Consider the following 17,334-nt stretch of genomic DNA (forward strand, 5'->3'; position numbering starts at 1 on the left):
TTTAAAAAACGTAAAAACAAAACAAAAAGATCACTGAAACCTAAATCATGCCAAACGTTGAGAACTTTTTAACTTATTTTATTTACTTACTTATGTAATATTTTATTTATATTATAGTTTATTTAACTTTCTGTCCCTTACAATAACAGTCCAATTTCTCCAAGCTTTTATTCATTAGACATGTGCTGCTAATTATTATTATTTTAAAATCTGTGATATTTAACATACAATACTTTCAAAATATATCTTATTAAGGATTTTTCTCACATAATTGTTTGTTGTGATTACATCTGATCAGTGCTGTACGGTTGTGTTTCTGTGAGATACACTGTGATCAGCACACGCCTAATGATCAGCAGCTGTTTGTCTCGGGACACTAAAGGTTCGGTACGTGAGGTTGATTCTCGCTCCGCATGCAGGTAGAAGAGTTGACGGAGGGAGACGTGGAGGACACGCGTCAGCCGAGCGTCTCCCCGCGCTGCGTGTGAGGTAGCGAGCTGTAGGACGAGTGTTCGGTTCTGTGATAACGGAGTGTGTGGATCTGCAGCCATGGAGCTCTAACGGGGTCATGCGGAGGTTTGGGTTTCAGATCCGAGTGGACAGAAGGAAGAGATTTTCATTTAAACATTCGAACATTCTCTGTACAGAAACTATTCTCCATTAGAGTATTTGGTTTTAAATAAGAGGTAAAGAAATCTTTATTTGCTGTCTTCTAAGATGGTGGGAAGCTTCACTTAGCTGTCATCATCTGTACAAATTCTGAAAAACAAAAAGATACATTGAGACTGTTCAGTGAATGTGGAGTTTAATATCTGTCGTAACCACGCAATCTTAATCTCTAACCCTCACTGCTAATCCTAATCTCTAAAATTTACTGCTAATCCTAATCTCTAACCCTCACTGCTAATCCAAAACCCTCACTGCTAATCCTAATCTCTAACCCTCACTGCTAATCCTAATCTCTAACCCTCACTGCTAATCCTAATCTCTGACCCTCACTGCTAATCCTAATCTTTAAGACTCACTGCTAATCCTAATCTCTGAACCTCACTGCTAATCCTAATCTCTAACCCTCACTGCTAATCCTAATCTCTGACCCTCACTGCTAATCCTAATCTCTAACCCTCACTGCTAATCCTAATCTCTGACCCTCACTGCTAATCCTAATCTTTAAGACTTACTGCTAATCCTAATCTCTGAACCTCACTGCTAATCCCAATCTCTGACCCTCACTGCTAATCCTAATCTCTAACCCCCACTGCTAATCCTTATCTGTAATCTTTACAGATAATCCTGAGCTTAATCTGTAAACCTGTAACCGTTCCTTCATCGCTTCACTGATTCGTCTCACCACTAATCCTAATCACTAACACTTACCATTTAACATAATCTCCCATCTTTACTGCTAGTTCTAATCTCTAACTCTATAATCCAAGAACAGATTTAGCGGTTTAGCGATTAGCATCTTTAATCTGCATGGGTGCTGTGGCTAAAGTGCGTTCTGAATAAGTGCAGAAATCTGTATGAAACACAGAGATGAAGCCTTATTCTGTACCTTCGTAGTTCACCTGACCGTCTCCGTCGACATCGGCTTCTCTGATCATCTCGTCCACCTCCTCGTCCGTCAGCTTCTCGCCGAGGTTCGTCATGACGTGGCGCAGTTCAGCAGCACTGATGTAGCCGTTTCCATCCTGGAGACAGAAGAAAAGAGTGTGTCTTTCACACAGACGATTAATCACTTTACCATCTTGGACACAATCATCCTCACAGGACTACGTGTGACTGAGCTCAGACTCTCTGAAGTGTTTAAACAAACCTTATCGAAAACCCGGAAGGCCTCGCGGATCTCCTCCTCGCTATCCGTGTCCTTCATCTTTCTGGCCATCATGGTCAAGAACTCGGGGAAGTCAATTGTTCCATTACCTAGGAGTAAGAACGATATAAGATTATTCAACTTCCTCTACAGTGACTCTTTAGGATTTGTGTTGAACAAACCATCATCGTGGACGTTATATAGAATTTGAATTATGTAACCTCGTGTTACATGAGCAGACCTCAAGGTGGCGCTGATGTCCTAGGAAAGGTTCATCATTTTTTTGTTTCATTTCTTTTTAGCATGATAAATACTATATATTATTTGTGTATTTGGTCCAGTAATTCATATACAGTAGCTCGTCCTGGGTAGAATCGCAGAGGGCAGGGCTGGATCTTCTTTCAGGGATCTCAGGGCACAAGGTGGAGTTCAACCTGAATGGGGTGGCAAGCTATCGCAGGGCACAAACACAGACACACCAAATCTTACACTACAGGTAAACTGTAAATGCCTATCAGCATACAGAGTCTTTAGAGTGTGTGAGGAGACCAGAGTAACCAGAAGAAACCAATCAAGCACCGAGAGGACATGCAAACCCAACCTGAGGTGAGTTTCAAAATCACCCCAAAATCTAGAGGTGTGCGGTGGCACTAAGCCATCATGGCTTATAAACCAAACATTTAAAGTGGCCGATCAGAAGAGAGACTCTGTCCTCTTTCTGTCCTCACTACACTGCAGTAGCATGTGACATGTCCTGGGCAAATACAATGCCAAAAGGTGATGCAAACCTGCAGTGCTCTATAATCACAATGCACAGGTTAAACAAATCCCACTGCAGACTTGAAGCCAAAAGAAATGAGGTCACCTTTGTTTGTTTCAATGGTCCGAGTTTGTTCAGTGCTCACTAATGCAGCAAAAAATATAGAGTCGGTCTGACTTTGTTTAGCTTTTGATGGTTGAATGGGAGCGAGTGTAAAAACACCCGAGGACAGGGGTATCTCTGTGGTTATGGTGTTGGACTACTGATCAGAACGTCCCTGGTTCAAACCCCGGCACCACCAAGTTGGCAATGTTGAGCCCCTTGAGCGAGACCCTCAATCCTCAACTGCTCTAAAGTCGATCTGACAAATACTGTACTGTTAGTTAGCAAGTGATCAGAGTAGCGCTAGCTAGTAGAGTAGCTCCTTCTGCCTGTATAATTCAATCAGGAACCAGTCTTGGGAACTGAAGTCTCCAGAAGTCTAAGAAAATGTGTAACAACAGAAGAAGCTGCTAACTAAATAGTGGTACTGTATCATCTGCCTTCAGATAACAACATAATCATGAGGGACAGCGTGCGTCTCATCTAACCCTAGCTGCCATCTCATTTCTTCTTCTCTTTCCCCCCCCTCTTTCTTTTTCCTCTCTCCTCCTGTCCCCCCTTTCACTCTTTCTCTCTCTCTCTGTCGAGCTACACATGTCGTTCCTGAGCTGCCAGTGATCCAGACTCCCTCTGCCCTCTGGACCTGTCTGACCCATCCTGGTGCCCCGCTTCTGGCTGAAGATCTCGTCACATGGATGCCCCGTGTGTCTCTCTGGGATGCGTCTGGTGTCTGGGAATGATTCTCTCTACCTAGAAAATGGTTCTGGCCTTGACTGGTGTTGGCAACTGTTTCTCTGGGGACTTGACAGTTCGATAGTTCAGGACTGGAACTTCTTACAAGTCTACCTGGGTCTTCAATAACTACCTGGACTCCATATTAACATCAATTAACATCAGCTATTATAGCTGAACTGCCTCCCACCCTACACACTGTATAAATGCAGATCATTTACTGCTTTCTGTTTCCCAGATGAGGATGGGTTCCCTGTTGAGTCTGGTTCCTCTCAAGGTTTCTTCCTATTACCATCTCAGGGAGTTTTTCCTTGCCACTGTCGCCCTCGGCTTGCTCACCAGGGACAAACTGACCATTTTGATTCATACAAATTCACATTTCATACAAACCTAAATAATTCTTTTGACTATGTAAAGCTGCTTTGCGGCAATGAAAATTGCTAAAAGCGCTATACAAATAAAATTGAATTGAATTGAATCTGTACACAAAGTAAAGTGTCCAGCACGTACAAAATCACCATTACAGCGATGTAAACGTGTCCATGTTTTCATCGTTCCACATGATACCTCTTTACCAGTAACTAACTATAATTAAAAAATCTGAATCTCTAACTTTCGAGCTAATCCTAATCGCTAACCCTCACCACTAATCCTAATCTCCAACCCTGAAGCTAATCCCAATCTCTAACCCTAAAACTAATCCCAATCTCTAACCCTGAAACTAATCCTAACCTCTAACTCTGAAAGTAATCCTAACCTCTAACCCTGAAACTAATCCTAATCCATAACTCTAAAAATAATCCTAATCTCTAACCCTGAAAATAATCCTAATCTCTAACCCTAAAACTAATTCTAATCTCTAACCCTGAAACTAATTCTAATCTCTAACCCTAAAACTAATCCTAATCTCTAACCCTTGAACTAATCCTAATCTCTAACCCTTAAACTAATCCTAATCTCTAACCCTTGCTAATAATCGGAATCTTAAATCCTCACCGCTAATCCCAATCTCTAACCCTCACCAATGTACATTACATTACGTCATTCCCAGTTACAAGACTAACAAGCTGAAAGAGGGCACAGCGTCACCTATCACAGTGGAGTCAGATTATTTTTGGTCAATAAATCGATTCCCTGTCGAGTGTGTGTACTGGGACAGAGGAGACCAGTTAAATTAGTCCAGTTAAACGGTCGAGTCGAGCTCTAACCACAACTTTAGTTCACAGTGAATCGAAACTGACTGTGTGTGTGTGTGTGTGTGTGTGTGTGTGTGTGTGTGTGCTGCTCTGTGTTTACCAGTGTGTTGTAGAGATTTCAGAGATTCTGGATGAGAGCGTCTGCCAAACGCTGTAAAGGTACATTTGCATTTCTTTTCCATAAGACTATATTTGGAAACACAAAGTTTCCATTTTCTCATCTTCGTCCACCTTGTAGCTCAGTGTACAGGAGCACGAGCGCATTTAGTGACATCAGTGGAGAGCGTCCTGTGATTATTATAATACTGTAGCTTCACAGTTATTATTATTTCTATAACGCAGTACCTAATCAAGATCAACAGGGGGAGACGGTGATAAAATAAAGTATAGTGAAAAACCATACAGTACGCGCTAATGCCGCGTGACACGGAGATGCTAGCGACGCACCATCTTCGGCCGGTCCGCGATCCTCACTGCTCATCTCCAGGGAAATTCTTGGGTGGAGACACAGTTAAGGTTGACCTTCGTTTTTGCATTTTGCAAAGTGACTTGAAGGCAAGAGACACAGATGTGCAGAGACAATCCTGTCCTGAGCACGCCGTCTCAACACCGCAGTGAGACGAGTCAGTGATAAACTACGCTAATCTCTCCTTATAACCGAGTCTGAGCGCTAACGAATAACGCTCAGCTTCACACACAAAAAAAACGACTAATTTTTGTTCTACATTTCTGCTTCTCTTTATTTATGATTGTGAAGTCTGAGTGTCTGATGTTTGTCTCGAGTCTCACCGTCGGCGTCCACTTCGTTGATCATGTCCTGCAGCTCAGCCTCGGTGGGGTTCTGTCCCAGAGAGCGCATCACCGTGCCGAGCTCTTTAGTGGTGATGGTGCCGTCGCCGTCCTTATCGAAGAGTGAGAACGCCTCCTTAAACTCTGTCCCAATACACAAACAAACAAACAAACAAACAAACAAACACAGTCAGGCGCGAAACCTCAGACCACTACAGGTTCTTTTATTGTCACATACACACACTTGTCACATTCACACACACTCGTCACACTCACACACACTCATAAATGGAGTCAGATCAGATTCATATTTTGCAAAGAAATGTGATTCACAATTAGACTTTCAGCCACTTAAAAGTTTGTACACCCCTATTAACTCCATGCTCGTTTCTGATGTTTATTTCTCTACTGAAGGTGTTTATTATCCCAAACACACAATAATCTCCTCTGAACAGTTGATATTGAGATGTTTATCTGCTCCTTCTGCTCTGTAAAGCTTCATAACGGCTCTAATCTGAGGTGCTGGTTGTTAATTGGTGATTTCTGAGGCTGGTGACTCTAAATGAACTTCTCCTCTGCAGCAGAGCTCAGTTTCATCATCATGGAGCTCGATGGGTTTAACAAACACACTCGACACAATACTGTTCTTGTGAGACCTGATCCAGAACAGCTGACCTTCATGTCTTATAGTAACAGCTGACTGTTAGTGTCATTATGTAATGATCTAATGCTGTGTGTTGTTTCATACGGACAGACGGTACAGGAGAGAATAAAGTCCGATTAGAGTCGTCTCTCACCTGCGATCTGTTCCTCTGTGAGCTGATCAGCCTTCAACACAAAGCAGACAGAATTATTCTCACACTGAGACAATCCTCACAATTCCATCAAACCTTCAGATCGTCACGTTTCACAACAACACAGACGTTAATAATTCAGTCTGTTATTCGATTACAGCCGTCAAAACCTCAGCTTTGATCAGTAAATATTTCATAATATTTATACTCAATATATATTTAATTACGAGAAAAGTCTACAGGGGAATGAAACACAATCTTTAAACACACACACACACACACACACGTGTCACATGATCAGACTTAAAGTTTGTTCTAGGTGTGCTCCTCAAAGCCCCGCCCCCTTTTCCTCTATGGTGCATGATGGGACGGATCGCTGCCCGCATGGCGAGTCCGTCACTCCACACACACCTCATTACTTCAGCAAACACAACTGCACAAACAAACGCCTGAGTGTGTGTGAGGGTCGGACTGACGTGTGTCTTCTACATCACTGCACACACACACACACACACACACACACGGTGCACAATTTAATATGAACTTTGTCAGTCCTCTGAGCTAAGAAAGCTGCTTAAAAGTGTTCACTCACTCACACACACACACACACACACACACACACACACACACCAGAGACTCTATGCGTTGTTATTATTATTTTTTTTTATTATTATTATTATTATTATTATTATTATAAGGCAGACAGACACATTTATCCTCCATGTGTCCTGTTATTAGTGAGACTCTATACACTTTTTTTTATTATGTAGAAATAATCAATTGTATCTGGTTCTCATAAACCTTACTTATGGTTATTTATTTGTTTGTTTGTTTGTTGCTTTGTTTTCTCTGTCTTTATCCCTGTGTGTGTAAATGAATAATTTCTCTCACACTACTCTGTCTGGACTAACTCGAACGACCTCGCGCTCATGTCCTCACAGAACATCTGCACACACGCACACACACACACACACACACACATCTGTACACTGAGCTGAGGTGGAGACAGCTGGGGGACACGGCTACAGGATCAGCTGGCAGCAGAGTGTGTGTGTGTGTGTGAGGTGTGTGTGTGTGTGTGTGTGTGTGTCTGTGTGTGTGTCAAAAATCTGTCACTATATATCTTAATTATGGCAACTTTAGAGCGTCCACACACACACACACACACACACACACACACACACACACTCGAGCATAACTCTCCTACTGTTTATTTTATACATTTGTTTTATTTCACACACACTTTACTCTTATTATACACTGTTAAACATGAAGCTGTAATGAACTCTGTAATCTCTCTTTATAACACACACACACACACACACACACACTTACACACACACCTGGTGTTAGGGAGAGCTCTGATATAAACACTCTAGATTGACACACAGATTAATATTATTATAATGAAACTAAAATCTCTTTGATTTGGTTAATTGATTAATTAATGAACATTTCCAGTTTATTATAATCCACAAACACTCCATAATTAAACTGTTATTACTGACAGGTTAATTCTCTCTAATCTCTATGTATTTAATTAAGAGTTATCTGTTGGATGTTAAATGGTTTATTATCTCTCAGCTCAGGACTATAATAAGGTCACGTGAGTCAAAAACACACATGTAGATATTATAACTATAAAGTATATATGAGGAATAATTATAATTATTATACTCACCATGTTTTTCTAGAGACAGAGACAGAGAGAGACAGAGACAGGTCCAGGTGGAAGCGGAGTCCGAGGTGTGTGTGTGTGTGATGCTGAGTGCTCGCAGTGCTCCGCGGCTCAGGGTGTAATACCGCCCTCCACCACACCGGGCCGCCAGTGAGCTCCTACATCCGGGTCTCTCACACCGGCTCTCTCTGCACACGGCCGCGGTTTCACTTACCGCCAGAGGGCGCTGCTGCGGCAAAACACACAAAATCGCTATTGTTCTTTAAATAATCAGAATAAATATGAATAAATGTTGAAGCCTTTAATAATATAACTATAAATAAGATGTATTTAGTTCTGTTTGGCTCCAACAAAGACTGAAACAACTGATTACTCATATAATACACACACACACACACACACCCCTCACACACACACACACACACTCCTCACACACACACACACACACACACACTCCTCACACACACACACACACACACACACTCCTCACACACACACACACACTCCTCACACACACACACACACACTTCTCAATCACACACACACACACACACACCTCACAAACATACACACACACACACGCACACACACACACACTCCTCACTCACTCACACACACACACACACACACACTCCTCACACACACACTCCTCACACACACACTCCTCACACACACACACACACACACACACACACACACTCCTCACACACACACACACACACTCCTCACACACACACACACTCCTCACACACACACACACACTCCTCACACACACACACACACTCCTCACACACATACACACACACACACTCACACACACACACACTCCTCACACACACACACACACACACACACACACACTCCTCACACACACACACACACACACACACACACTCCTCACACACACACACACACACACACACACTCCTCACACACACACACTCCTCACTCACACACACACACTTCTCAATCACACACACACACACTCCTCACAAACATACACACACACACACACACACACACACACACTCCTCACACACACACACGCACACACTCCTCACACATACACACACACACACACACACACACACACACACTCCTCTCACACACACACACACACTCCTCACACACACACACACACACACACACACACACACTCCTCACACACACACACCCCGGCTCACAAATCTTTGCCTTAACAACTGAAATTTTGTAAGAACTATATGAAGAATCTTTAAAGGGGTCATACAGGCCTACATGCACTATTTTAAGCTGTTTGGACTGAACTGTGTGTTAGGAGAGTGCGTACACAACCACTCTACGATGATAAAGAGCCGCCCAGTGGTTTTCTTTTCATTTATTACAGTAACACGCCCCTTCTGAAATCAGGCCAATCGCAAATGCCTGTCGATGTGACGCCACACCGACAGAGGCCGCTCCTACACTAGTTGATTGACACTGGTGTTTTAGCAAAGACCCGCCCCGAGTGAGAAGAAGCTGTCGGCCATTGTTTTTCGCCGCTGGAGCGAAATGGCGCCTAAGCGAGTGTTGTGTACAGTTGTTGGGTGTAATAGCGAACACAGCAGTCGTCATTCACTACCTAGGGTTAGTGACCTAGGGTACCTACCTAGGGTTAGGTATCTGAGGCACTGAGGACGCAGTGGCTGAATTTAGTTTTTAAAGCTAACGTCCCCGCTGATTTACCTAAATGCGTTCATGTTTGCGAAAATCATTTTTCACCAGACTGCTTTATAAACGCGGGTCAATATAAAGCAGGTTTTACTAGGAAGCTGCTCCTAAAAAATGGATCTGTACTAACGCTTCGTGTTCCTGCTTCATCTTCACCAGGCTCAGTGAGTGTGATTTATTTTACTATGACTCTTTGCAGATCGCCTTTTCTAATAATCACGATGAATGCGGAGTGTAAGTTAACTTATACTCTCATAGAACATGGTTATGGCTTCTTCTCTGTGTACATCCGTCTCTATATAATCCCTAATCGCCCGTTTATAATAAACAATGCATTAAGGTGATTGTCTAGTTGCAAACTGTGTACGTAGTCGGAAAACTATATTATGCTTACCTTTGTAACGTTAGATGGTTTATAACGATGTCTGTCGAAGATTAAGAAGTCATGTAAACACATCAGTAAACACATCGCGTCCGTATCTCTCTCAGTAAGCTTCTCCGCTTTATGTTGTTGTTGCTCGCGGCAGCGCAACAGCCCGTTAATTCATGCCCATGCAGTCATAAGAAAGACAAATCGAGTCGATCATGTCCATTCTTTTAATTTCTGCGTTGTCAGGCGATATTACAAACTTCCGCGTAGGTTCCGTACTTAAATCAAACCAAAAACGACTGAAGAAAACAGGCTCGGGCTCTATAATCCAGCGTTTTCCAGTTTGGACTGCATTACCCACAAAGCATTGCCCGCACTGGACTACACTTCCGTGGCTATACCCCACGTGTGTTGTGAAGACACGCCCCACAGAACTGGGGGGGGCGGGCTCAGCAGAGATCATTAGCATTTAAATTAGCATGTACTGAAACAGGTTGCTGAGAACAGAGCTAGTTTTTACCAGTTAAAAGTAGTGTTTTTTTTACACAACCATTGAGAATTTTTAATTAAAGTATATTACAAACTTTTCATTAGGACCCTAAAGATCATATTAACATTTAATGAAACATGGGTCTGAATGTCCACTTTAACAGCCCAGCTGTAGGTCTCACACATTTGTCCAGGAACCAATCAAAAGTTGTTTGCTTCAGTGGAAAACCAAACAAATGTTTTTTTATTTTTAAATCTACAAAGATTTAGTGAGACGCAGCACGGCGGGTCACAGGAAGGTTATCAAGGACGGTATCAAGAAGAAAAGGGAGACGCTTTCAGTTTGGTTTATTAAAGCAGCTGGTGCTGGAGAGGAATCATAAATTAATGTTAAGTGAGGTTTAAAGTCTCTTTATTTCATATTTTACACTAAAACGTCTTTATTGACATTTGGCAGACACACGTTCATCCAGATCAACTTAAATCTTATCATACATTTAAGGGCCTTTCTCAAGGGACCAACCGTGGCGTTCTGGTGGTGCTAGTGGGGTTTGATCCTGGCACTTTTTGATGAGTAGGTCAACGTCACACCCGCTGAGCTCCCTGTCTCATGACTACAACGGAGAAACAAATGTGTGTGGCCAGTTTATCAAACAATAAAGAAACATCAACATGGCAGTTCTGTAAGTTGTGAAGTGTGTCCCCATGGCAGGGAGTGTAGGGTGTCCCAAATTATATAAGACCAAGCTTCCATCTCATCTCAAAGCATGGGTCAATTTAAGTGAGTGAACAAAGTGGAAGGACACACACACACACACACACACACATAGACAATAAGAGTGAAGTTGAGTTGATCATACGCTCTATTCTGCCTGATTTGATAGTCTGTAATTCTTGGTCTGATAAGAGCGCTGCACGTGCACATGTGTTTGTATGTGGATGTCTGAAATAAAACTCAGGCTCTCCCAGCAGCAGCCCCTGTGGAACTTTGTCCAGACAACATATGGGTGTGATGGCACTCCACATAGGGGCACTTAATTTTACAACAAAACAGTGCTATCTCTCTCTCTCTAGATTAATGCAAGATAAAAATCAATCGAGTGACTCGGACTATTGAATTTAAATGTTGATTAACTACACTGCAAAATTACCAGTGTTGAAATAACACCATGCATTATGTATAAAGGTCCAGTTAAACTTCAATGACCTTAAAGTTCTGAAAGTGTTAAATCAACATTGGATATTACCGTGTAGGTGTACGAGGCAACATGGCCGCACATCTCTTAGTGAATAATAGCCATGAACTATTCAGTATAGTGTTATATGACTGAAAATGGCCAATAGTTCCTCTGGCTCCCAGGGCAGGTAGAAGGGACACTTTGCAGGATTTAGTTTTAAAGGCCCCAGTCAGGACCGGCTCCGTTTCTCTGACATCCCAAGGAGGTGTGACTTTGAAGAATTTGTAGAAATGATGGTTTCTCCATGATATTTGGTCTACAGAAAGTTAAGGTAGGTTGTATGTGTCGATTTAACATCCATATGAATGTCAGGACCCGAGGGTTCCCATCAGAAGATCACGCAGAGCATCACACTACCTTCTCCCGCCGACTGACTGTCCACATCTTGCCTGATTTTCCCTTTTTCTCTTGCATTGTTTTTATCTAGTTCTTAGAATTTATGGTGCTAATTTGCTGTATTCGCTAGTCAGCTCATTAGGTTTCGTCTTAGCTAGTTTTGTTAATTCATGGTACATGCTGCACCCCGGTTCTGGAGGAACGCTGTCCCCTGTCACTGTGTACTGAACTGTATACGGTTGAAATGACAATAAATTCAAGTCAAGAAACTGACTTATTGAGATGAGATGTTATTCACCTGATTAACTGTTCCGCTGCTCGGTGAATATCAGCAGTAAATACTGTATATACTCGCATTCAGCACAACATCTCACCATCAGCTTAAACATTACTAAATACTTTCCCACCATCTATTTTTGTAACCTTTATACACAGTTTACCTGCAGGTAGAAGACTAAAGTGATTTCTGAGTCCTGAGGGAACGATAACGAGTGTGTGGACACTCCATCTGTTAGTGAAACTCATTCATAATGGATGAGGAAATGAAGCGCTGGTGTTTACAATCCGCCCGTACAGCCAGGTGCAGCAGAGCGAGACTCATCCCACATCACATCACACAACATTACAGTGTTCGCTATCATTCAGTGTGATGACACACGAGTGTGAGAGTAAACACACCTTTTTTTGCATAAATATAATGTATAATTTCATAGATTATTGACTGTGTGTGTGTGTGTGTGTGTGTTTGTGTGTGTGTGTGTGTGTGTGTTTGTGTGTGTGTGTGTGGAGAAACACTCTTGTCAGCAAAAGGATTAAACAGCCTGGAGAGAGTGTATTGCATAATGCAAGGCAAACAAAGGCAACCACACACACACACACACACACACACACACACACACATAAGCAGAGCAAAAGGACATTTTCAGCCTACTGAGTGATAAAACCAACGGTGCAGTATGACACCACAGAACATGTGTGTGTGTGTGTGTGTGTGTGTTTATATTTTATCAGGAAACCACCCTAAGTTAATTCCAGATACAGAACTTAGAAGTATACTCTGTATATTAATAATAGTATTATTAATATACTAAATACTGTGATGTTGTCTAGCGGCGTGTCAGTGGAGGCAGACAGACGGAGAGTCTTCCTACAGTCTTGCAGAACGTCACCATGGAGAACTAAAAGGACTAAAATAGCACAGCAGACGCGCTTTGTTTCAATGCTCTCTCGTCAGATGTGACATTTCAGAGCTGCACAGCTGCAGTTATCAGCAGTCAGGTGGAACATCACTGCACACAGCCACTGTAGGGAATCTTTACCTCCCCTGCCATATGATCTCAGAGAAATAGAACGTCTGTAATGAAAGACACTTTGGTGAAGTTAAATACTTTAAAGCTTACAGCATTAATCTGCCCCACGATCAATATGACCTGAAGACGCAGTGTTGATTAGTTCTCTCTAACGGCGTCTCTGACTGCAGCGCAGCAGGTTTACAGCAACGCATGCTTTAATCTAAAACCTTATTGTTTCTATAGTAACAGATCATCGCCATCAGCCTGGCATCACTTATTTTCGTCTCATACTTATGTCCTGTGAAACAAAGGTGTGTGTTTTTATCATGAGAAAACGACTTATTGATCTGCATACAGTATGTTTAAAGAAATGTTAGACATGAAACTGAAAGCTCTGGGGTCGAGTTGCTTTAACACTTCACTGGTTTATTTAAACAGTTCATTTTCTTTCTGGTTAGAAAGTGATCGTATCTGCACAACAGAAATAACCGGTTCCCACAAGATACTAACTTGTTCTCACAAGATAAATGACTTATTTCCCATAAGATCATGTCTTGTCCACACAAGATAAATAAAAAGTTCCCACAAGATCAATAACTTGTTTTCCGTAGGATTTACATTTACATTTAGGCATTTGGTACGCCGTCTTATCCAGAGCGACTATAGTATAAAATAATAGAGTAATTTAAATATAGATATAAAATCTATTAAATATAGATAATATAAAGATAAAACAGTAACTAATTCACATAATTTACTAACTGGTTCCCACCAGATAAAGGACTTGTTTTTCATAAGATATTATCGTATCCTTACAAGATAAATAACTTGTTACAACAAACTAATATTGCTTCCACAAAATGAATCCCCTGTTCCCTGAAGATAAATGACTTGTTCTCTTACCGTTTGGGACTTGAGGCGCTCAATAGTCAAAGTCAATATAAAGTTTTATTTCCCCTGGTTGATGGCCAAGTGAAAAAAAAAAAAGCAGATCTTCACGTATTTCACTGCATGCTGAACTTACGTATTCTCAAAATAAAAACTGTACTGTGTATTGATAAAAACAAACAAACAAACAAACAAACAAACAAACAAACAAACAAACAGATAATTTGGACATTTAGTAATTTGTCAATATCATAAACCAATAGATTTAAACCAATTAGAGCCAGATTTGATTAATGTTGCATGCACTCTTCTTGATCGACCCAAACACCGCCGCTGTTCTCTACACACGTTTGCTCCACTCATCTTCCGGATAAAGCGTCTCAGCATGTTATAGAGAAATGTTATATTTAAATTCAGACATGACTCAGTACGTCCCTGCTGTTATATACGGCCCAGAAGGGGAAATATCTCATAACAAAAACAAACAAACAAACCAAAAAAAACCAGTTTCCTCTCCATATACAGTCAAGCCCAAAATTATTCACACCCCTGGCAAATTTTGACTTAAAGTTACTTTTATTTAACCAGCAAGTTTTTTCTTGATTAGAAGTCTAAGTCTGGTGTTTTTCAGCCGGTGGACCAGGGAACCTAATCACAGTAAACGTCACCATGAAAAAGGAGCAATACATCAACATTCTCAACAACAACCTCAGGAAGTCTGCAGAGAAACCTGGCCTTGGGCACCAGTGGTCATTTCAGCACGACAACGTCCCAAAACACTCAGCAAAAGTGGTGAAGAGATGATTAGCATGATCATAGATGAGTCCTGACTTAAATCCAGTCGAGAATCTGTTAAAAAAGATACCAGTGGAGACGTGCGAAAAGCTGCTCAGCAATTATAGGAAGCTGTAATTTGCCAATAAAGGCTTTTCTATTGATTATTAATAAGGGTGTGAATAATTTTGGATGTGTCACTTTTTGTTCAAATCTAAATAAAAGATGAATAATCATTTTTTATAGACATATTTTTTGTAAAGAAGACATTACATTTGAGTTGGTTTAACAAGTGGAGATACCACTGAGAGAGGAAGTTGTTTATTCTGCTGCCACTTTGACATGGAACTGCAGCAGAGTTGATGGTTTGGGGGACCTGATTCAGATCCTGCTCACAGCGCGGTGTTGGTCACAGAGGGAAAGAATCGACAGTGTGAGAGCAGACTATGGTTAAGGCATGCGTTCGCTCTTACACCGGAAACTAAACCCACAGACTGCAAAGTGTATGAAACAGCCAAAGAAACAAAGAGTACTTTCACACACACACACACACACACACACACGCACACACACACACACAAAGGCTGCAGGTGAAAGTCGGACGAATCTAAGACTTCTAGGTAATTAACTAAGGTAAGCGATTTCTGATTTTCTGATAAGGAACTCTATGAGCTTGTGTACTTATTACAATAAAATCCTTTGTGCACCTTCATGTGCAATAATAATAATAATAATAATAATAATAATAAAACTTATTAATGAAGCGAGTGATTGGGACCAGGACACCAACTATGTCCTGAATGCCTTGGCATTAACTGAATGAGCAGTTTCGTGTCTGGTTCTGACGTCTCCTGACCTGACTGCTGACATGACGCTCCCGCTGGCAGATTTAGTATCCGACTCGGATCAGGCTAGAACCGGCTACGCAGCACTTTTAGTTTACTGCATCCTGGTTTTAAAAAAGGTTTTCCCTCAGCACCGTCGCCCTCGGCTTGTTCATCAGGGACGATCTGAATGAATGAATTGAGTTGGATCTTCATGCAGAAGGAGACGGACATCCAGGAAAGATTACTCAAATCAAACTCTTAATTCCTCTAACTTTAGTGATCTCTCTCTCTCTCTCTCTCTCTCTCTCTCTCTCTCTTTGTGCTGGAATTAACGCTTAACGTCGTTTATTATGAGCTCCTGCCAGATGAAATGCTGTGTTTAAAAAGTCTTCCTTATTATCAGTAACTTTAGCATTAAACTCCCCGGCCTGCCCTGGCGAGGCGCTCAGCGTGCTTGTGGTGGTTACTGGTTGACTATAAGGTGGTTAGATTGGGTTTATCATCTAGTACATAGACGTACAGGTCATACTTCCTTGTCACATGTATCATAACCTGAAACTGATACTCTTGTCTGGTGTTGAGAGAAATTAAAGACTCGATGTTACAATATTATTCTACTTATTATACTTTTTTATATTATTTTGTTATTTTGCTACATTATATTGTGTCTTGATTATTGTTAATGTTAGGAATGGGGTTTCTCTGTAAATAAGTTGCACATGGAGGGTAAAGAGCTTTCTACAGGCGCTGAAAGGTAACACAAAAGGTATCAGAGGTGTCCACATAATTGCAATGAGTAATGAATAAACCAAAAAATGTCCAATACCTGCTCATTCCTGTCTAAGTTTAACATATGAAAAAAAAAAACTTGAATTTATGTCACTTATCGCTGACTTTATGGTCTTTAGGTTATTATAATGATAATGATATAAAAAAGTAAAATATAGTCGAGAGAAACCATTCAACAACGAATATTCTGAAAGGTTCCTGGATACACCCCCCCCCCTCCCTGCCCCCCTATTGTGACACAGAGCAAACTATGGCATAAAGAGGAAACTAAAACTCCACAGAACATAATGCTGTAAAAAGCTCTGGCTGTCACAGAGGAAACTAAAACCACAGACTTCGGAGAAAAAGCAGCTCGAAACAATGGACGTTAAAGATGTGGTAGACGTAGAAACCATCTGTATGTAAAGACAAGCTACACACACACACACACACACACACATCGAGTCTCCTTCATGTCAGAGGAACAACAACACATTATGTTTAAAACTCTAATCCAAGGGGACGAGTGGCAGCACTAAGATATACAGATGACGTCATGTTCAGGTGTCCAGCTCCACGTCGCTGAAAGAAGAAAAGCTTCTGGGTTCTAAGTCAGCTCAGACTCATCAACTGTTTAAAAATAAAACAACAACCCGTTAACTGCTTCTAAAAGCCCTTCAACTTAGGTTGAACTCAGGTTAGATGAGTGCAGATGTCTGATAAGCATGGTGTGAAAAGATGTTGTGCAACAGACAGGCTGAGGAAGATCAGTGGTTTAAGGTTCCATGCGTAACTTTAC

The 17,334-nt window shown here is 41.4% G+C and overlaps 1 protein-coding gene across 1 annotated transcript; it reads right to left on the reverse strand.

The window, feature by feature from the left end:
• Positions 1 to 197: 197 nt before the first annotated feature.
• LOC128515119 (calmodulin-1-like) lies at positions 198 to 7,947 on the reverse strand. Its single transcript, XM_053489153.1, has 6 exons — positions 7,868 to 7,947; positions 6,190 to 6,220; positions 5,393 to 5,536; positions 1,817 to 1,923; positions 1,556 to 1,691; positions 198 to 759 (listed from the first exon to the last, which is right to left on the reverse strand). The coding sequence occupies exons 1-6, from the start codon at positions 7,868 to 7,870 to the stop codon at positions 731 to 733; spliced, it is 450 nt and encodes a 149-aa protein (XP_053345128.1). The 5' UTR covers positions 7,871 to 7,947; the 3' UTR covers positions 198 to 730.
• Positions 7,948 to 17,334: the final 9,387 nt, after the last annotated feature.

This window comes from Clarias gariepinus, chromosome 27 (assembly GCF_024256425.1).
Source record: "Clarias gariepinus isolate MV-2021 ecotype Netherlands chromosome 27, CGAR_prim_01v2, whole genome shotgun sequence".
Taxonomy (NCBI): Eukaryota; Metazoa; Chordata; class Actinopteri; order Siluriformes; family Clariidae; genus Clarias; species Clarias gariepinus.